Here is a 22,657-nt window from a genome sequence, read left to right as displayed (position 1 = left end):
TCAGACCTCAATCGAACTTCAGTTAGAGTGCATTTTTCAATCCACAAAATCTACTCTGAATCGCTCTTTAAGTGGCCATCGAAGATGCCACAATATTATTACTATTATTACTATTATCATTATTATTATGTGTGACACACACCCGAAAACAGGAAGAGAGAGGGCAAAAACAACACCAAAACTCGACAAAAACTTCAAATTTGTGTTGTGGCACGTGACTTTGGTGCACACAAAAGGCCGATTCCCATTCCCTTTCCCCCGGCAAGCCAGTTGGCAGACACCCCGCCAGACAATGCCGCCTCAGCCCCCAAATGTGGCAGACAAAACAGCAACAGCAGAAATCAAAACCAAAACAACAATCTCCTTCACCCGAAGGGAAGTTTGTTCAACTTTGATTCTTTCGAACAGTGAGAAATGGAACCGTAAAAGATATTCTGAAGTTTGAAGAAACGTTTGAGGGGTTTCCAGTGTTTGCAGTCACAGTTTTTGGCGACACTTTTACGGGAACATACTTTTTGTGGGGGGTCTTCATTTGGAGACGAGGCAAGAGGCATATATGCACCATATGGTGCCCTTCTACACGATATTTCGATGGGATCTCTCCTGCTTCCAGTGCTTGAATGATCTTCTAAGGATCTTCATTTGTGAATGAATGGACGGAACTCAGCTGCGTTACATCAAACGTTTACGTGTGACCGTCAATCAGATCATAGCGAACAGTATTTTCGCTTATGGGGAATTTATACAGCGAAATCGATGCAGAATGCCTTCTGGCCTTTTTGATGCTAGTCAAGAAAATATGTTTTACAACGTGGCTGACTCTGTAACTTTCTTTTAGAGAGACACATCGAGACTAGGCGTATTCGATGTGGCATACACAGGCATACAGGCAGGAGGAATGCAATACCATTCCAACTGGATGGCTTTTAAAAACAGACAGCACCTAAAATTCTCCTTACTTTTTAGTTAATTTTCGACTGTTTTTGAAGCCGATTCCATGTATGGAATGTCTAATAAACTGTTCAAAAATAAATGAAAACTGATATATGTATAATTACTTTCCTCTCTTGTTGTCCTCTCTCTATCACTCTCTTCTCTTGGTGCCGCTCTTGTCATGTCTCTTCCATTATCTTTCTAGTTTATGAAAGCATATTCGATAAGGGGATAAGTGGAAGGTGCTTGTCCCATGCACACTTGCCCCACATTCCAGTATTTCCCACCCGCCACACAGCCAGAGTGGCAGAAGGGGGCGGGGGGAGAACTGCATCATGGGAGGAAGTGTGGAGCGAGGGGTGGGTGGAACAAAAGGGGAATGGGTAATAGGAAGAGCATCGAACATCAATTTCGTGGATAGATATGATCGGGAAGCGGCGTTTCTTGTTGGGGCACACACTCACATGTTGCACATGGGGCAAGCGGTGCACTTATCAGCCACACCACGCGTCATACGTAACCCTCACAAAAAATACTCCAGAAATAGAGTAAACGATTAACAAAAAGAAAATAATAGACAAGAAAAGAATTTATTCTCAATTAGAACGGGCGGGAACGTGGGGAGTCGCAGCCAGAGTCGCGACTCAACATTTATACCCGATACTCAGTTAGTTTGGCTCCCCTCCGCCAGAGGGCGCACACTGCACGACGGAGAGTGTGTGAGAGAGAGGGAATGAGTAAGCGGCTGGAAGGCATTGCTTAGCCACTGCAGTTTCCTTTTCTCCTTCTGGCCTTAATAATAAACCGATCTGATCCGGGTTCGGCGATCAGCTAGATAGGGGCATTCTCTATGGTTCTGCGTTTTCAGTTTAGATTTTCGTCCTCCTATGGTCTCTGAGATCTAGGCGCTCATCGGGACGGACAGACGCACAGTGGGCGAAACAGCCTATCTGGCGAATTTAAGGCATTGCTTCTGAAATAATAAAGATATACCTTTGAAATTTTGTTGTTTAATGATAATTAAGTACGGAATTTTAAGCCAAAAATTAAAAAAATATATATTTTCTTTAAAGTCTGATGTATTCATTGATGACAGCTAAAATATAATACAATTATTTGTATTTAAAATATAAATATTGCAGATAATTATTCCCGATTATTCGTAGTCTGAACCATTCCAACATCTTTAAAATTTAAAGCTAAAAATGTACAAGGACAATCAATCACATTAAAATATAAAAAAAGAATGAAGTTGACCCAGGTGAATTTAAAAAGTTTCTCTCCACGAAAGTCTAAAAGGAGGTGCTTGACTGAGCTACTTAAGATTGTAAGATTATAACACGATTTTGAAGTTTATAAACAGCAACAAATTATAAAGATTAATCAATTTTTGGTAAAATTCAAGCCATTCACTGAAGCATAAAGAAAGGGATATCTTAGAGAAAGATCTGTAAGGAACTGCAACAACTGAAAGATACATACATATGTATGAGGGGCGTATCGCAAGCAGCTTTTGAGCCCCTTGCAGGGGGAAATCACCTGTTTGGATGTCGATAACAGAAACACTCCATTCGGTAGCAGTAACAGTGGGGAACTCTGTTGCCAGCCTATGTTAAGTGGTCGCTGTAGTGAGGTTCCACTGTGGTGAAAAGCTTTCTAGTGACGGTCACTCTCAAACTGCCGAGGGAATGTCACTTGTAAAATGGTGGAGTGTCAGCTTAAAACTGTAGATGCTCTAAAACTGTTGAGCGCATGGTGGTGTGTATTTGCTTAGCGGAGACCACAACCAGACCGAGCGCTGTGCTTTCGTTGGGGAAAACATAACACGAATGCCGTAAACAAGCGAACGCTAAGTGGGGGAAATGGAACTGGAAAGCAGTGCGATGGAGGAAAATAAATGCTAGAGAAATGCTATATTTCAACTAAATGTAAGATAATTGCCAGAGCTTTCCCTTAGCACTTGCCATCTCGGTAAAGCGGAAGAGAATTCTCTGCATTGCTTGAATCTCTGGGTTTCCGGTTGATTGCCTGAGGATTAGTATGGAATGGCCTTGGTGGTAGGGATTTGATCAGCTTTTAGATTATTACGATACTCAGATCCAAAGATTCTAACACACGTTCTCTTAAGGGTTCTCCATCAACCAGTTTCTTTCGATTACCGACTTCCATATGCGAGTATTTGTCCGATGAATCCCCTTTAAATACATTTTCTTCAAGATTATTTAAAATGGTTCCATCATTTTTCATTTTTCTTTACAGCAAGTCTCGAACTTTGACGATGACCTGGACTTTATCCTTGCCGACGAGGTATCCCTGCAGCCCAGCAGCAAGTTGGGCTCGGCGGCGGCACTTCATGGAGGCGGCGGCGACTCCCTGCTGGACGACGACGATGAGGGCCTCCTCGAGGACGATGACCTGCCCCTCGCCGAGGTCCAGCAGGCGGCGGACGAGGATGAGGGCAACTGGTTCAGCCAGGGCGTGCACCGTGTGCGTCGCTCCCTCTCCCGCATCTTCGGCGGGGATGGTGCTGCTGCCGCCGAAAAGACCCGCAATCGTCGCGGGATCATTGAGCGGCAGCAGGAGCGTCGCCGTAGGGCCAGGGAGGAGCGGGAGCGGTCGAGGCTCGACCAGAAGCACCGGCTCCAGGAGCAGAAAGAGCGCCAGAAGGTGCTGATGAAGCAAGTCCAACAGCAGCTGCACAATCGTGCCACCGAACCCCGAAAGCGCGCTTCTGAGCTGTACGACGAAACGGAGGGCAGCTCCCCCGATGTCGACGAGGAGACGAGCTTCTGTAAGTCCAGAAGTAGTACTCTCATTGATCCCTTTTTGATCCTTGACCCGGCTTGCAGATCGCACATATTTCACCATTGCCGAGCCCTACACGGACGAGTTTGCGGACAGGAACAGCGAGGCCTTCCTCAATCTGCAGAAGCTGCTCGAGGAGGAGATCCGCAAGTTCTTTGTCACCACCGTCGATGATGATGAGCTGGACATCCGCAGTACCCTGCTGCGAGTCGAGTGAGTCCCATCCATAAGCCCTCTAGGATGTCCATTAATCAGTGTCCTCTTTCCTTTCGCAGTCAAACGGATGATGGCTTCAAGGTGAACGTGATGCTCCAACTGGAGCTGCCCAATCGCATCACAGAGTTCGAGGACCAACTGCGTGAACAGTTGACGACCTACAGTAGACTAGGACGATTGGGTGCCTTTGCGGATGATGTCTTCTCCTTCGAGAAGGTTCATGGTAAGTGTCTGTGTGTGTTAGATCTTCAATCTCCAGTCTTTTTCTGCTGCTACTGCTGCTGCTGCTGCTGCTGCTGCTACTCCCTGCTGCTGTCAATCATCCACCCCGTTCAATCCTGAATTCTGTATGTAGAATCCATGTGGCAGGCAGCAGCCCCAACACCAGCGCCCCCATCATCAACGACACCGCCACCACCATCGCTGGAAACGCCAGCATCTCCGCCAGCATTCAAGGCGGGGTGTGATGGTGCGGACTTTTACTGCGCCGATGGCCAGCGGATCCATTGCTACGACCTGTGCAACGGCAGGCAGGATTGTCAGGACAACTCGGACGAATGGGAGGACACCTGCAGCAGATACTACAACGGTGTGGAGAACTGCAGTCTACTCTGAGACTAACGTGCGAATAACCCCCTGCCTCATTCTCGTGTGTGTCTCCTCATTGTTTCTGTGCCTCCCTATGAGGAGGAGTATTTCCATTATTTCCACTTGCCTTGCCGCTTCTGCTTCCACTCTATTATAATTGTCTTTGTCTACGTTTTCGTCTTCTATGATGTGATCCACCTTGATGTGTCTATCGACTGCTAATTCAATTTGTGACTTCCGAACAAAAACAGAGCCCACCGATCCCAGCGATCCCAGCGATCCCAACGAGGATCCACTTCCCCATGAACCCACTGCCACGTCAGAGCCCGATGTCGAGGGTTCCGGCCACAACAGCTGGAACACTGGTCCCAGCGATGACTTGGGCTGTCGCGGCGATGCCACCTTCATCTGCCGCACTACCGGAACCACCATCTGCGACGAGATGCGATGCGACGGCGTCTTCAATTGTCAGAACGGCGAGGATGAGGAGGATTGTTATCCCCAGACCAACATCGCTACCAGTCCTGGCCTGGGTAAATGTCGAAGGATTTCTTCATTAGCTAGCGATCGTCATCGAATCGTATCGCAGCGCATCTCTAATCCCGCATATACCGTTCTCATCGCATACTAAAACTCTAGATAGTCGTAGAATCGGCCGATCCTTCATCCCTCCCAACCCTCTATCATTAACCAGCGATTGACGATCGATAATCCGTTGTATGGCAAGCAAAGTCACCGATTGTTATCAATGAATCGAATAATGAAAGCTGACTTTTATCGATTATTACATTCGGATGCTTATGGATGAACTATCAATGATTACGCATCAACTATTGTAACGTATTTATCGGTTAATTTACTGTGATTCTTGCTATCGATTAGTAATATATGCTTATTTATGTATCAAATTTCTTCTTTTGGTATAGTTATTTATGTGCAACTATTTGCCTCTAAGTTTTGTCGATGAATTATCACTGATTATTTATTGCCAATTGTTATCGACATATGAATGATCAGTTATCGATTAATGATCGTTAGTCGCTCGTTCCGATCAGTGATGGTCGATCCCCGATCGCTGATACCTTCTTTCATTCTTCATTCCACTAATTTTGTTGCTTTTGTGATTGCTTTGTTTTAATTTTGAACATTTTCCCTTTTGATTTGCGCTTCTTTGGTGTGCCTTAGTTTGCACTGAAGATCAGTTCAGATGCGACTCCATCTGCCTGCCTCTCGCGTACCGCTGCAACGGGCAAGTCGAGTGCCTGGATGAGACCGACGAAGCTGGCTGCCCGCCGCCGCCGTACAGCAGCGGCGCGGACGCCAACCCTGGGTCCGGGGCACCCGCCGATCGCGAACCAGAAGAAGATTCAGATACCGAGAATCGAGAAACCGTATCGCAACCAGATCAAGAGCCAGAGCCAGAACCAGAGGCAACTCCAGACCCAGATACAGGTCGAAATGAAGTGTGGTCTCCGGGTGAGTGGATGTTTATTTTACTTTATTTTGTTTTATTCTATTTGATTTTATTGTGCCTTACATTTGCCAAACGTATATTTCATTTAAATTGTTTGCCATTAAGTGATCCGATCACCTTAAGTTCTTAAGTTTAATCCCCATCCCCGCGAATGGCGTGATCTCCGACGACTACTATGCTGGGACACCTACTCGCTGATCTCATCCCAGAATCGCGGAAAATCATTCGAGCGAATAGTCCATATACTACACAAAGCATTATTATGCTCTGGCAAAATGCAAAATGGCACAAATCCATTTCAAATATTAAATATTAATTGGCCCAATAAACGGAATATTTCCATTGAGTGGAAATAGTGTATCCCTTCCGCTTCCCCTTCCCCTCCTTTCCTCCTTTTCCTTTTTCTTTCGACTTTAATTAAGTTTCGCCATCATCGAGAATTGGGTTGAATATTCGCATTTTTGGGTGATTTTCTAATGGATTTTCGATGGATGCAGCACCACTGGCGGGGGACGAGTGCTCTGCCGAATGCCACATTCCAGCGTCTGAGAATCCCCTATGAGTGTGTGTGTGTGTGTGTGTGTGTGTACACATATGTGTGCATACATAAATATGTACATATTGTTTCTTTGTAAATTACCTTAAATTCTTGTGCTCTGTGCACTGGAGTGTTATATTTCAAGCAAAATTAGTGAATTTTTCATTAATTAATTCTGCATCTTTCATACCTATTTAACGGGAAATTCCCTCAAATAAGTGCGTAGATGCGTATACCCAGTGCACACTCGGTACGAGTATACACTCAATGCGTATCGTATCGGGGCAAGGGGAGGTATACTCACTGAGCATCGGGTATAAATGTAGAGTCGCGGCTCTTGCTCCTTCGTATCATTCCCTAAGCTTTACCCTTGCACTGTCTAAAGAGGAGAATTCATTCGAAACAACACAACAGTGAAATCATAAGGTTTAGGTTTAACTTTTCGCTGTCTAAAGACGAACCCTTTACGCAGTGATGTTGTTGTTTCCATATTCCTGTCGAATTCCCTGTGTTTTCCTTTTAATTTGATGTGACCTTCCTTCGAGTTGATTCTGCTGCAAGGATTACGCTGTCTTGGATATCAATTAAGTTTTTTGGGTAGCGAGTATTTCATTCCATCGTTAAGCTGAATGTGGAAGCCCCCATCCCTCCGCTGCCACATGCCTCTCGCGATTTACTTGACCCTGAACAATTCGCATCCGGGAGCTCGCTGTGTGAGTTGCAACTGAAACAACTCAAAACTAGAAGCGCAAAGGCAGGCAGCAGCAGAAACAAGTCCTTTAACCGAAAAAAGTGAAATTACAAACCAACTTTCGCCCGCCCCCAAAGAACCCCCGAAAGAACCCCCCAAAGAGCAACCGCAATTCCTAGTCCGCCCGCCACACGGTCCCCCACTTTCTCCCTCTTCAGATTACAATATTGTATCTATGAAATATGCCACAAAAGTACAGAGAGAGCGCCACAAAAAAAAATCAGAATATGTTTTATAGATGGTGATTTGGTGTCCTGACAGCAGCAACAGCAGAGGGTTCTTATAGAGTGTGCTGGGTGTCTGTGTGTGTGTGTTTTTGTGTTTGTGTTCTTGCAACACAGCAAAAACAATTTGCAACAGATTAAAATTACCCCTAAGCGTATTATAAACTTAAATAATCCGCTTGCAGCAGTGCCACACGCAACACACACAACACATCCTCCAAGAGCAGCAGCATCCTCTCCATCCTCCCCATCAGCATCCCCTTAGCAGAGCAGCAGAGCAGCAGAGAGTAGAGTCCTTATTCCCTGTTCGGGGTCTCTCTCCAGCTTCAGTTTCAGCTTCCCTGCTTTTACTACTTGGGGGCGTGTTAACTGCTGTCAACGAGATTAAATGCAATGTCAGAGGTCGCCCTCCCCCCCTCCTCCAACACACACACAAACACACATATAGAGAGAGAGTCTCTTGCCGAAAAAAAAGGAATCCGCCCAAAGTTGTGTCCTTGGGAATTTAATGAATTTCCAACACTTGCCCTCGCTCCACCTCTCCTTCAATGGTGAGAGTTTCTGGTGAAACGAAATTAGTTGGTTCTAGAACCCTCGAGCCGCAGGAGATCCAGAGAAGATACGGATCCTTCTTCTAGGTTCCAGGGGATAGCGATTTGAGGGACCTGGAAGCATTGGCTATTTTATAGCCAGCTCAAAAACTGTTCAAAAAAACTTTAGTTAAACTGTTAAACTTTAGTCCAAGTGGTAGACATAATTTTGTTAGATTGGTCTTCATGCGGCTTGAAGTTTGACAAACACGCATTCCTGCCACGCATATCCCTTGAATGAACACAAGACTTGTCCCCGAAGAATGGATGAATGAATCATTCGCACTGTTGTGTGGCATTGGATTTTATTCGAACATACCGAATGGATAAAGCATCTGGGTTAATATATCTTTTATTTCAGACTCTGATTGGTCTCTCTTTCGGCTCGTCTCGTGTTTTAATGCTCTCTTCATTCTTGTGGGGCTCTGTGGTTGTGCGGTTCTGCAACGAGTACTCTTACGATATGTGTGGATGCAACACGAGAGCATTACGATATATAGGGAGCCCGCTCCGTTTGTTGTCGCTCTCTGATATTTGAAACTTTCGCAATGTTTTTATGATTGTCGGTTTGGTTGTTTTTCGGTTTGGTTTCTGATTCTGATTCTGGTTCTGGTTCTCGTTCTGGTTCTCGTTCTGTGTTTCTATTTCTGTTGAAAGTGCGTCAATGGATGCTGTGCACAGCTTGCACTTGAAGCCGCGTGTAAGTTGTGTGCTCTTTTTTTATGATTATGCAAACAACAAAACTCATGCTTGCCACCGAAATGCGGCAAGGCGGGTGGTGGGGGGAGGGGGGGGAGGTGGAAGGGTAATGTAATTACATTTCGGAGTCGACTCTCCATCGCATATTTTGCCCATTTTGTAATTTGGTATTCAAAGTTATATTTATGGCGCTTTTTCCATCTATGTACATATCTCTCGTTGTATGTTTTCTGTGTGTTTCTGTGTGTTTCTGTGCTTTCTGCGGTCGCATTGAATTGCTTGATTAAATTTTGGCCAAAAGACACTTGGAGTTGGCGCAGCCAGCTCTGCAGCACCTCTGAAAGTCCATGCCACACCACCCACAGGTGGGTCGAGTCAATTAGCAACTCCATCGTCGCCGCGACGGGGCTGGCTCTTGTGTTAAATGGCTGCAGATTTCAATGCTCCGACAACGAAAGTGCCAAATGCTGGCCACATGGCGGAGTGCGAGTGCCTCGTATGCAAATTGAATTTGCCAGCCAACGCTTTTCGCTTTTCCTTTTCCCTCTCTTCGTTTTTCAGTTTAGTTTAGTTTTCCTTTCGCCTGTTTTTCTCGACCCAACGCCACAAAGGGGCGAAAATTAAGCCAAAAACACAAAATATAGAATAAAAATGCACTCGAAAGTGGGACAAATAGACCGCAAGGATACCATGGAATTGTAAGAAAAAATGGTAGTAGAAATGGCAGGAAGGAAAGGCAAAGAAAAGTGGGATCAGATACAGATGCTGATGTAGCTATGGGAATCAAGAATCAAGAAGACTCAAAATGGCTAAGCAGTGTAAAGTAGTGACGTTGCTACACTGCACAAATTTCTCATAAGCGAATGATACGAGCACAAGGAATATTCGCCAGGAAAGATTCCGATAATTTTACATTATTTATCGAACAGGTGTCTCAGAATAACTGAGCTTGGGATTTGTTTGGGTTTTGATGATAAATAAATCTATAAATATGTCGTCAATGTTATGCGATTTTCTACGAGAAACAATTGGTTTTCCCAGTCCCACGGGAATATTGGCTGCTTTCCTGTTTACTGAACGACAAATCTAGCCCCCGTCGAGCACACCCTTGCTGCATTGTTTTGGCGCGGATGATGATGAAATCATAAAAAATCATAAAAGCAAACAATGGGCACCACCACCCATGAGGCTGTGCATGTCTGATGAGTGCTTTCCATGTGAGTGCTTCTTTGTGTGAGTGGGTAAAAAAGTGAAAATCTGTGGCCGCGACTTCCGTTGACGCTGCTGCTGTTTCCTTCTAGACAAATGTGTGTGGGTGTGAGATTACTGCTTTACGAGTGAATGAATCATGCCATAAGCAGTGCAAGGCAAAGCAGTGCAGTGCTGGGGTGGGAGGGGATAGGGCGGCTTAAGCCCATCACGCAGACGCGGAGAACGAAAATCAGTAAAAGGCCCAGCAGCATGCTGCAAGCAACATTACATCGAAAGCCCGGCAACACTCTCCGAAGCAGCACGAACCTTTGGCAACATGTGGCCTCAGACTGGGCCAAGAGCTCACCTGGTTGGCTGTGGTCCCTCGTGCGCTTCGTCCGAGGGCTTTGTGAGTCGTTCGTTCGGCTATATTGCCCTCGTCGTCATCGTCGTCGCATCGTCGTCGCATCGTCGTCGCTTCGTCGGCGTCGCGTTGGCGCCTGCTCAACGCTGCTCGAGCGTTTTGGGGCCGCGCGCTGCAGCGCTGCGGAGCTTGCGCCTGCTGGGGCTCGTCGCCGCAGCGTCAGTTCAACGTGAAGCGTTTGCGTGTGCGTTACGTTGGCGCGTGTTTCTGCTTCAGGCTCCCACCAGCTATCGGCATCCACACATACACACAGTCCACTGTCCACAGTCCTGTGACTGCAGTTTTCAAATTTCCAAATTTCCAATTCGATTTTTCGTAAGCAAAAACATACCGCAATAAAGTGCCGCGTACGCCTGTACTTTTTTTTGTTTTTAATTTGTTTTTTTTTAATTGTGTATAAAATTAAACTACAACTGAAAAACAGAAAATATACAACAAACAAATATATCTGTTCAGCTTTTGGAGTGCTGTTCTATGTGGCTGGATCATTGCAAGCCGCGAAAGGATCCTGAAATCCTACATATTGTGCAATTTTGAGAGACAAATTATTTTCCACTGGCGCTCGTTTTTTGGAGCTTAAGTTTTTTTATGGCCTTTCCGCTCAGATTAGCAATCCGTTGTGGGGAGAGTGTGCTCTTCTTCCTACAATCTCTGGGGAGAGATTTGCTTATCTTTTTTTTGCATATGCAGACTCTGCTGGAATTCCAGAGCAGGCGATGTTTGTTTTTTGAAAGCGATTTCGTGAATTCCCCCGAAAACGATTCACGGCAATTCCAGAGAGCAAGAAGGTTAGATTCCTTTTCACAAAACTGATTGAAAGTTTAAAGGTTTGAATAAGGCATTCGCTTGGTTACAGAAAGTGGTCCTCCTAGCCGGATGTTTAGTCGAATTTTTTCTGATTTTTGTGAATCAGTTTACAACAATGTAATGTTTATTACAACATTTTTGTACATCAGTTTCCATTAACACCTACCAATTCCTTAATATGTTTAAAAGTATTAAATATTTCCTTTCCAATGAGAAAAAACAAAGCTTTATTTCTCATTTCAATAAAAATGGTTAAAAACACACAAAAATGTTAAATTTGTATCAGTTTAAACAAAGAAACCTGTGCCATATTTCAGCATACATATGTTTATGATCCAATTTTCTCTTGAAATTATTAAAGATTTGTCTCTAAGGGAAATTTGAGTTAGTTTTCTGAATGTCTAGCGCTGTCTTCAAACTTTGCCAAACTCTGTACCGCTTCTCGTTTTTCAAAAGACTGCAAGTTTCAGTTTCCTTTCTTTGAAATCATTTGTAGGCCAAAACGCTGATTCCGCTAAAAACTTGTAACCGATCTCATGCAGCAGCTTCATCCGAAGCAGACAACTCCAAGCGAATCTTCGAATAATTCCGTAATTGCGTTCTCATCCCAGAAATGTGCTTATACTCTGAAAAAACGATATTTGAAATATGTAACTAAAGCCGAGAAAATATTGAAGTTTTTGACCACCAAAAATACGACGATATTCTCCGATATTTCGTAGAACTCCATAGACATGGGAAAATAGAAAAACGATGTTTGTTCCTCTAAAGCAGAGAGTGTTATCATTCCCTAATGAAAGGGCATCCAATTATTTGCCACTCGTTATTCGTTTTCCCACACCGATTAATACTGGTTTACTTCTTGCCACATTTTGTGGTTCTTACGGAGCTTGTTCTTGCTGCGGTTGCCACTCGATGGTTCGATGTGGTGGCTGTTGGTTTTGTTGAGTCTCTTGCCTGTTGCCAGGCCATAAATCTCCATCCAAGAAGTCGATTTGGCTTTGGATCGGGTCAGATCGGTTGGGCTTTCTGTACTATACGTAAATATACATATGTTAGTAAGTGAGGGCTGCATAGGAAACGTAAAGAGAGATTGAGCAAATAAATCTCGATCGCTCACGCAAGACAAACAAGCAGGGGCACAGATAGGGGAAACAGGGAAGCAGGGCACAGAGAAATGCTAAATATTCCTGACACTGATTGCACCTCTGATGTGTCGCCTCTCTCCCCATCTGCAGCTCCATCTCCATCGGTTGAATGTGCCCCCCCAAAAATAGCCAACGGGGGAGTGGTTGGCCGTAAGGTGACTAGACCCTGTGTCTAAGTGATCGCTGACAAATTTCCCTGCCCTCTGCACGACAAAAATATCCATCCAAATATGGACGAATACGAATAAGAGACTATTTTCGTTGCCATCGCAAAGAACAAACAAAATGTGTGCTCTGCTGCTCCGAATTTTGTGGCCTGTGCATGGAATGCTTCTTCAGTGTTTTCGGGCTCTTGGATTCCTCAGAGCTTCTGTTCTATTGGATCTTTCGGGTCTTCGGACAGCTGTCGAATACAATTTGCTTGGGTCTGCAGAATGGTGTTCATTGAAATGTTTTCAGGATCGCATCGTATCGCGGGAATCGTCTTGCGCATTGGTGGGAAACGTGTGCGACTTTAATGTCGACGTTTGCGCTTTTTCCGACAGTATTTGAATTTCGCTTGGGAGCGAAGTTGAATTCTGGTAAAATAATGTTTCATGGCGAAGGTAAACCGATGATTTCGAGGTTAAGAAAAGATGGAAAGATCCAATAGAAAGAAAGGAAACTACAGATTCGCTTACAGTCTTTCATGGGCTGCTGCTGTGTTTGAAGCAGTTTTTTTTTTTCAAGCAGTACAGAAGAGTCTGCTCATTCCCCGCTAGAGGTTTCTGATGCGCTGCTTTCAAGGTGGGAACTTGCGATATTCTCTTACACTGTACTCTTTGAAAGGAAAATTAATTCAGCTCTAACTATTTGCCTACAGTTGGGGAAGCACTGAACATGAATGTGTGTCTAATCTGAGTTTTCAAGCATACAGTTCTAAGCGGAGGAACAGAATACGGGAGAAACAAGCAGTTCGATAGGTGTTCTTATCAAAGCTGCTTAGACTTTAAGGCTTACGGTTATCAAAGCACTGGTAGGTGCTTAAAAGCACTGAATATAAGCAGATTCAACTGACTCCCAAGTGAAACTGCAGTCTGTCATGAACTTAAGTGAAAAGGAGGGACTCAAGCAGTTCGAAGTGCACTTTGAGAGACAAGCCAGCAGACTGAATGCAGTTTTCATGATTTTTACTGTTTAAGATTGAAGAAAACAGTCTCCATTAACAGGCAATTCTTTTCCATTTCCCGCACTTCTTTAGGAAAGAATCCTATTTAGCACTTCAGAGTCGAAAAGAAAAATTGGAATCCTTCATTTGCTTTTGCAGCCCCTTTATTTTATGCCCCAAAAGTCGGTTATGAGGCAGTGCCTTGCAGACTCAAAGGAGTTGTTGCAACCGCTGCCGCTGCTGATGGAGCTTCCCGGCGGCTGCTGCTGCGTTTTGAAATATGCATCATTAATTTTAATGACTGTTAATATGGTTTAGCAGGATACAGTGGACTTAATAGCAATTTGTGTTCCTAATGACTCTGGGCAGGCGGCGACTGCACCAAAAACTCATCATTAGACAACATGCGAAATCGGCCATGACGAGAACCTCATCGTCCTTCCGCTACTCCTGTCCCACTGTCATGTGGGTGGAAGTGGAGGTTTTTGAATGGAGATCGGTGAATAGCCGTGAAAGAAGCATCTCTTCTTTGCATCTCATTAGTGGAGGAATGAGATGCTCCTACTGCTTCGGTCTAGGCTTCGACCATTGTGCAGGCCTCTGCCACCTTCGTGGCGGCGCTGGAATTCCCCCAATTATTATGCGTAACATGTTGGGTAACCCGAAACTTGGCCGGGTCTCAATGACGCTCTGTCGACTGGCGCACTGTTGTGCTGCCACACGGTTGCTTGAGGCAACCACTTACCGTTGTGGACAGCTAAAAGCATTCCTTTAATGTTTAGTTAATTGAAACATAGTCGTGCAACAGCAGCAACAGCAATAGCAGCAGCAGCAGCAACAGCAAAACTACTTTTTGTTGTGCCTTGATATAAAATATGGAAAAATGCAGGCATCTTGCCAGAAAAGCCGCATAAACAACAAAGCTTTTAGGCGCGTATCTCACAGATACCGATAAAGGAAGCCAACCACCCGATCACCCCTTCCCCGCCTTTTGGGTAAGACAACGAGGATACCTATACCCCCGTTTCACATCTTTCGCAGTTGCGGATGCCACATAGCAGAGGAATACCCAACAATTTGAGGCACATCTATCGTCACTCAGTATCCCCGTGTCACATACACCCTTGTGTGTGTTTCTGGCCCAGGGTAGCAGCCAAAACCTTTCACATTCAACAATCGAGAGTCCGAGAGTCGACACTCGACTTTGCACTCGACTCGCGCATATGTCCAGCGTTTGGTCTGCTGCTGCTACTGCTGCTGTTTCTGTGTCCCTTGTTGCACGTGTGTGTGCGCCACACCCAGAGAGTGTCTAAATGCATGGGAGAGAGAGGGAGACAGAGAGGGAGGAGGGAGAATGCAAAAAAGTATCTCAAGTTCAAGTTCATTAGGTCTCACGGCATGTCGCACAACAACAAAAAAGTGTTGAATAAATAAATGCCAGCCGCAATTTGTTGTAATTTATGCGCGAAACACTTTTCATTCTTCGCTTTTTTTCTGGCAAAATTTTTGAAGCAGCGGGGGGGCGGGGCAGCAAATAGGGGCACCGGGATCCCTCACCAGGAAGCAAATTGCAACCATTAATTGGTCACGTTTTAACTGTGGCAGCGGCAGAGTGGCAGTGGCAGTGGCAGTGGCAGCGGCAGTGGCAATGGCAGCATTAGTAATCCACGATCCAGTGATTCAGTGGCAGATTGCTAATCAAAATCATAGTCGATCATGTGGCATGGGAATATGTTTGATTAATGCCTCAATGCTTGCGTCATCGATTCAGATTTCGTTTCGATTCTGTTTCAAGGGCACCGGACTCGTGTTCGAGGGGCGTGTGCCACTTGAGCATTGGATTTGGAATCGGAATCGGAATCGGTTATGAGTTCTTAGCATTCCATATGTTTTATGCTCTATGGACGGAGTGGATGGATTCTGCCACTACAAAGATCTCTCAGTAGATTCCAGAATCAGTTAATTGATTTGCAAACATTTGTCGTTCGATACAAATAAACCTATTCTTCTGGTGCATTCATCTATGCATCACACTATTTATCGCTCCAATGAGAAGATTTCGATTGCTATTATGTTCATGAAGCTATCATTGGATGGAAACACAATTGTTTATGGATCCACTAAATATCTATCGAACTGTTATCGGTCCGATTACCTATTTCCCTACCTTACTCTCAGTCTCTGCTTATTTATTTACAAGTGCCATCCATTTTCAATCCGCTTTCAGGCTTCAATAAGATAAATAAAATGCCATCAATTCAAAATCAGAAAATAGCTTAGCAATCTTTTAGATTGATATCTCTCTATCGACTTCCCCAAAGTTCCTTTCAAAGATAATGATAGATCCGCAGATAAACGTCTTTCAATCTCCGCCATATTAAAAAAAAAAAACCATCTACGTTGTCATCTTCTTTCTTTTCTTTGGGAATCATATTTATAATGTTCGCATTGCAGGCGCCCCCGACCACAGCAGAAATTAAGGGATTTTTCCCATTCTATATGGAAATATATTTTTAAGAATTTTCTTTCGCCCAACAATTGAATGCTGATGAAGGCCTCCGCAGCGGGGGGCAGCCGGGGCAGCCAGGGGCAGGCACCCACTTGATGAGGCAGGAATGTGAACTTGAAGGTTACAGCAAATGGGTTGGGGGCTGAAGGTTGTGTTGTGTTGCGTTTATTTAAAATTAAGCCAACACTTAATGTGGCACAAACACAGAGAGAGAGAGAGAGTGAGTTGCTCTTTCCTGGTGCTCGTCCTTCTCGTTCTCGTTCTCCTTCTCCTGCTCCTGCTGCTCCATAGATAAAAACGGAAGTGTCCAATGCTATGGTCCGGACGGGATGGCTGCTGCCTGCCACTAAAATGGTTGTTGTGGGGGCATGAGCATGAGAGGCCCTCTTCATTGCTTTCATTTGTAGCGGAAATGTGTGTTAAAGTATCCTTCTCCTTTATTGTCGCTCTTGTCGCCTCCTGTTTGCGGAAGTGTCGCCTCTGTCCGGGGGAGACGGGGGTGAGAGGTCGTGTCGCCTGCTGTGATTTTTATGCGCCCCAAAACAGAAAAGGAACAGAAAAGGAACAGAAGAGGAACAGAACAAAACAGAACAATTCTCCAAGCACTCCAAAAGCTGCTGATGTTTGTTTTTTCAGTGGTATCCTCTGAAAGAAACAGCTTTATCCTTTTACTCGTAGCTTGAGACCGGCTTACGCATCCGCAGCACCCGCATCGATATCCGCACCCACACATCCGCAATGGGTAGGCGGCTGTGGGCAGCAGCCCTGTGGCTGCTGTGCTCCCTCCTGGCCCTCGAGCGGCCCGAGAGCACTCAGGCACGTGGCACATGGATCGGCTTTGGTAAGTTCTTGCTCCTCCTCCACTCCTCCCACCTCCCACCTCCCCCACCTCGCCCACCAACTATATATAGATAGTCGTAACTGAACGATCGATTAAATCGAATCAATCGAGTCCCCCCAATGGGAGAGATGCGTGTGGATGCGTGATGGCCACTCGATGGCAATTCATTTCAATCGTACGAATGGCATTCGCCATTCATCCCATTTTAATTGCTCCACAAGTGACAACAATTGCCACATGGGGAAGGAATGCAGCTGCAACAGATGACGATGGCGATGATGATGATGCAGAGATTGGAAGTGCAAGTGCCTCGACTCGTCTCGTCTCTTCTCGCCTCTTCTCGACTCGACTCGACTCTCGAGTTGAGTCTTGCGCAAATCTAGGCTAATTGTTTGTCGCTGTTGTAATAATGATGCCAGCCACCAATTAATTTGCACAAACATCTTAATTTAAAAACAGCGTGAAGAGCCGCACTCAACAGACTTGCAACACCACAGACACACACACACACACGCACGCACACACTCGCGGATAAGCTGCCACAATCTAAGAATAGAATGTGCCATCATTTTGATAAGAAAGCGACAAATAATGCTATCCTGCCTCAACAGCACTCGATCCTCTGTAGGAGAGATCCTCCCACATATGTACATATATTGGGGAGAGTCCGAGCAGAGCAATCTGTAGAAAAGACAAATGGTGCCGCGAAGTAGTTCCTCCATTTTAGAGATAGTTAAAAGATCTACAAACAAAAGGTATCTGTAGTAACTGAATGCGCTTTTCGTTCTGTTTGGACTGGAATGAATTCGAATGCTTAAAACTATGTCCTATCCACAACCTTAGAGATAAGTGGAAGAGATATTTAGAAGAGTTATACACAAAAAATCATTTCAATCGCATAGTTATTTCATCTTAACCGAAGAAGGAATGTACAAACGAAAATCCTCCCATTTTAAAGATGTATACGTATATTCCTCTGTCATTCCATAAAAAAGTATTTGAAACGCCGACTAGATCCTGTTCTGATCAAAAAGGTTGTACAAAAAAGGAACACCTATGAAGGTCTTAAGTAGTGCGTGATTCTTTATGAATTGAATGACATCCAAAGATATCTGTAACTTCATCAAATACTGAAAATACCATCTCGAAACGGGCCTAAGGTGCTTCCCGGAATCAAAGTCTTGCTTCCGCCATGCCCATATTCTGGGCGGCTCGGCTTCGGTTTGTGCTTTGCCATCGTGCTAACTGTTTTTTCTAGGCCTTTGGTCACGGTCAGTGGGAGAAAGATCAGAGAGAGACATCGGATACACCAGGAATAGAAACAGCGAAAAGCCAAACAATAGAGGGGAACCGCCACCGACTGGGAGGAGATGAATGTGCATCTCTGAAGAGAAATTAAAAACTGTTAGCTGTCGGGGCTCAAGTCAAGGGGAGGGTACTTACAACAATGTCATCCTTGACTTCATTAAACGTAACTTGATCTCAATTGAAGAAGCTGCAGCCTCAGCAGGCAGCAAGCAAACAAACAGAGTCACGAGATATGTGGATAGATACGCGTGCTTGTAGAAGAACAAACCATGAGTATTTTCTGCACTATCGTATGAGAAATAGCTCTAAGTCATCATCATTCATCATCACTCTCCTTAGATCTCGTTCAACACACATGCCACACACACACACACACACACACACATACACCATTCAGTGATGACAATAACTCTCTGAGTTTGATAGATAGTTGACAAGATTTGATAACTGATAACTTTCGATAACTGATTTTTAGCCTGATTTGACAATCGCCAATCGAAGGATTCATCGTTTGTCATAATTTATTTTGGATTTTTATAGATTTATAACTAATCGATAAGATTCGATAGCAAATGCACTACGAAAGCATTCCTTGATTTTCCTTAATAGCGTGTAGAATGCCATCACGATTCTCGCACTTCAATTGCTTGGGAATATTTTGAACTTATTCGAATTTTCGATTACTGTCGATAACTATCGATAGGTTTAAAGCAACGCTAATCGAAAGCAAAGACAATCCTTACGCTTAGCGTAATGTGGAACTGATTCGAATGCACTCCTACTCCATTATAGGGTGTCCAATTGTCGTTGTGCTTGCACTGGGAACTTTTCAATCCGGGATTACTTATTTGGCTTTTGACTTTGGCTGTTTGTTGCTCAGAATTGCTGCAAGAGAAGAATGAATTGAGAAATGTTTATTTTTAGTACAATGTGCCACACACAGAACACACACACACACGCACACACACACAGCATGCGCCTTGCTTCTTGCCCCCTTGCCTCTTGTGGAAGCAAGTTTTCTGGTTGCCTGCTCTAAGCGCTTCCTGAAAGCCAAAGCCAAACGCCAAGTGAAATGTAATGAAATGAAATGAGATCTGCTGAGACTCTTGAATAAATAAATGCTAAAGGCAACAATTGTTGCAAAGAGAGCGAGTGAGGGGTGGAGAGTGCCAAAGGGGCAGAGTGTGTGGCAAGTTGCATGCTCATGCGCTGATGTAAGCGCTTGGCTTCGAGAACAATTAAAAAAAAAGCTTTCAAAGGCAATGCATCTGTGCCTTGAAGTGCATTTTCTATTTACAGTTGGGCAAGCACTGTGTGGCACTCACACACACACACACACATGGCTCTCCAACTGCAAGCAGGTAGCAGGCAGCAGGCAGCAAGCAGCAGGCAGCAGCCGCTCTCCTTTCAACGCTCTTTTCAGCTCTTTTTTCAGGGTTAACTCTAGACATTACACTTGTCGTTTGCTTGTTTACCGTTTGGATTGTTTGCCTTTGCCTGGCGTTTGCCCGTTCGCAGATTAAAGTTTTTCTGGCCGAGATTCTTTTGGCATACCGTGTAGCAGCGCGTCTGAGAGGAAGGGTATGACTTATACTGCAGGCACGAGGGTAGCAAACCGATCTGTTGTATCCCCAAGCCTGCAATATACATCTCATTCGGTTTTGAAATGTAGGAAAATGACCGTGGAAGTGCTACTATAGCAATTGGTCCTTAGCTGCACATAGACAGGAGTGTTGTCGAGTGCTCCGCTGGCACTCGTTTGACTCGCGCCTATTCATCCTATCCTATCCAACTGCTATGATTCATTCAAATGCGTACTCACTACAGCCAAAATGAGTAAACGACTTTGATTTCTTTATAATGCTTTCCCATTGCCGGTGGGAACCCGGTGGTTATTAGTGGGTAATCCTTAGTCGCATTGCCACAGTCTCTGCCCCACTCATTTGTTCTGGCTGTTCTGGCATTGTGCTGTTGTGTTGGGTGGTGTCTACACACATGTGTCGGCGTGTGCAGTGCACGGAGTATCTGGGAGAACCCTTCACTGGCCGACGGGCGAATAGATTCTGCCTTGTAGTAGTATGACTTGTATGTAATTTGATGCTTATGCCATTAACAAAAATGTCAAAACGTCTAAATGCCAGGGGGCACTCCGCATGCCCCATTCCAGCATACACTCTCCCATCCCTTTACGACAACTCTCTGTTGCTGCCACCGCTCTTTGCGGGGCACGTAATTTGCTTGTTGCTTGAGAGCGGGCGGCGCGTGCGAAATGTCAAGAAAACTGCGTTCGGAAAACTTTTCGCATGTTGTTTTTTTTTCTTTCTTTTTTCGCAATGAGATTTGATATTTATGGAGAGTGAAAACTGGAAAAAACTCCCCAGACGGAATAGGAATCGGAATCAGGAATAGGAATCAGCATCAGAGTCAGGACTCAGTACACAGGACTCAGGGAAAGGAATAAGGATCACAAGGAAGTGGAGGTGGAAGTGGAAGTGGAAATGGGAAATGTGTGCGAAACATTGTCGCTGACAATGGGCACCCCAGAAAGAGAGGATAGAAATTTCGTGTTTAGCTGATTAAATACGTGACTTAATTCTTTGGCTGACAGCAACAGTCTGCACTGCCCCCGGCAGTGCTGCTATGAGTAGCTTAAAGATACACTTTGCATCAACCAGACCTCAGATACATGCAAATTTATGCAGCTTGCAAGTGCAATTTGAATTATTATTTGATTGGGCCCCTCGACTGCTATGATCTCTCGAATCTGTGTTCTGTTCTCTCCGATTGACAGGCTGACAAACACTTGGCCTTCGATCGAAGAAGTATCTGCTGGATACGCTGATTCCCAATGCATGCTGTTAATTGCAACAGTATCTGTATCTGTAGCTGTAGCTGTAGCTGCACCACGTGCCCTGGCGCAATATGTATCTTATTTATTAATTTGTGCCTCAGTTTCCATCGCCTAGCTCTTGTCATTCTATATCTATCTATTTTTACTTATTTGCCGCTCTATGCAAATGCCAGACCAGACGCTGACAGACCTGCATGACAACGACAGCAACAGAAACAGCGACAGAAACAGCGACAACAGACAACAGACAACCGACATCCAGCAACGAGCAGACCAGCGACAACCGACACAGCCGACAAACCGACTTTGAACAGCAAAAGTGAATTTACGAGCACAATGCAGATGCAGCCAACAACAACAGCAACAGCAACAGCTTCAGATACAGCTCCAGAAACGGCCATAGATACAGTCATAGATACCGCATAATGTATCTAGCAGATACGAGCGGCCTGCTATCCAACTATTCATCCATCCATCGCGTCCATCGAAAAGGGAAACTGCGGCGGCATTTGAATTGCGAAAAGGAAATCAATTTGCAAAAAGAAAAACAAAAGAAAAGCTTATGCGAAGAAAGAAGAAAGAAGGGTGAAGAGTGAAGAGTGAAGATTGAAAGGGGCAGGTAGTGGTGGAGAGGGGAGGAGTGGAAAAGGTATGGGGAATCGAATATGGTCATACAGGGAATTTATAGAGCGATAGGCAGAGAAAAATAAACACATTTAAATTTACAAATGGAGAGAAAGAGAGAGAATGGTTGAAACCAGGAAGCAGATCAAAAGATACCGTAAAACTAAGAGATATAGCAACGATAAAAGTACCTTGAATGATAGCTCTAATAATAAAAATATATAGATAATAAAACAGCAATGATGTGCAAGCGGAGAAAACACACACAAATAATAAGCAAAGGATCAAAAAGCAGAAGAGAAAGTTACCTTTAATCTGTACCTTTTCAATAAACCGCCGAAAGATATGGCAGATAAAAGTTATAAGAGCTCCAGATAGAAGATAAGCAGAATGATAAAAGATACAAAGATAAATGAACAGACAAAAGATATGCAGAGAAAGCTATATAGATCGAAAGAATAAGACAGAACGGGGATATCAACTGATAGATAGATCCATAGATACATTGTATACAAAGACAAAGATACATACCTTAAGAGATAAAGGTAAATATGCAATGGTGGCTTGGAAAATAGCATTGATTGGAGCGAAAATCATAATCATAAATAATAGTCTAAATAAAAAATGCACTCCTTTCCCCCCACTCTCCATTCTTACACTCTTACACTCCACCCACTCCCCACTCACACATCATTCACATTCACACTCGACTCCATCCTCGAATTATTCGTTCACACACACGAGGAATGCCCTCCATTTGCATTCAATTTCAAGATTTCTTGTCTGTCATCGCACCTGCTTAATGGGAGTAATTTCCCCCGACCAAATTACAGGGTATTAGTCGTGTCGACAATGCTCTCAAATTGCGGGCTGCACCCAACAGTCGACGGCGACGGCGACGGCGACGACGACGACGACGACATTACTGGGTTACTGGGGGGGGCAGGCAGCGTCAGCCAGCAGCACAAGCTCTATATTTATGTATGCAC

At 44.6% G+C, this 22,657-nt stretch overlaps 1 protein-coding gene across 1 annotated transcript in view; it reads left to right on the top strand.

The window, feature by feature from the left end:
* LOC6596848 (basement membrane-specific heparan sulfate proteoglycan core protein) overlaps nucleotides 1–22,657 on the top strand; it is an 85,042-nt gene that overhangs the window by 27,965 nt on the left and 34,420 nt on the right. Inside the window, exons 2-6 of the mRNA XM_026990148.1 lie at nucleotides 3,193–3,724; nucleotides 3,783–3,951; nucleotides 4,014–4,177; nucleotides 4,794–5,075; nucleotides 5,728–6,018. Of these exons, the coding sequence (XP_026845949.1) occupies nucleotides 3,193–3,724; nucleotides 3,783–3,951; nucleotides 4,014–4,177; nucleotides 4,794–5,075; nucleotides 5,728–6,018 (1,438 nt within the window). The remainder of the gene's footprint in view (nucleotides 1–3,192; nucleotides 3,725–3,782; nucleotides 3,952–4,013; nucleotides 4,178–4,793; nucleotides 5,076–5,727; nucleotides 6,019–22,657) is intronic.

Source organism: Drosophila persimilis, unplaced genomic scaffold (assembly GCF_003286085.1).
Source record: "Drosophila persimilis strain 14011-0111.01,24,50 unplaced genomic scaffold, DperRS2 tig00000520-arrow-pilon, whole genome shotgun sequence".
NCBI classification, from domain to species: Eukaryota; Metazoa; Arthropoda; class Insecta; order Diptera; family Drosophilidae; genus Drosophila; species Drosophila persimilis.
Note: the sequence above shows the minus strand (reverse complement) of the source record. Positions and strands in the feature narration are given on the sequence as shown.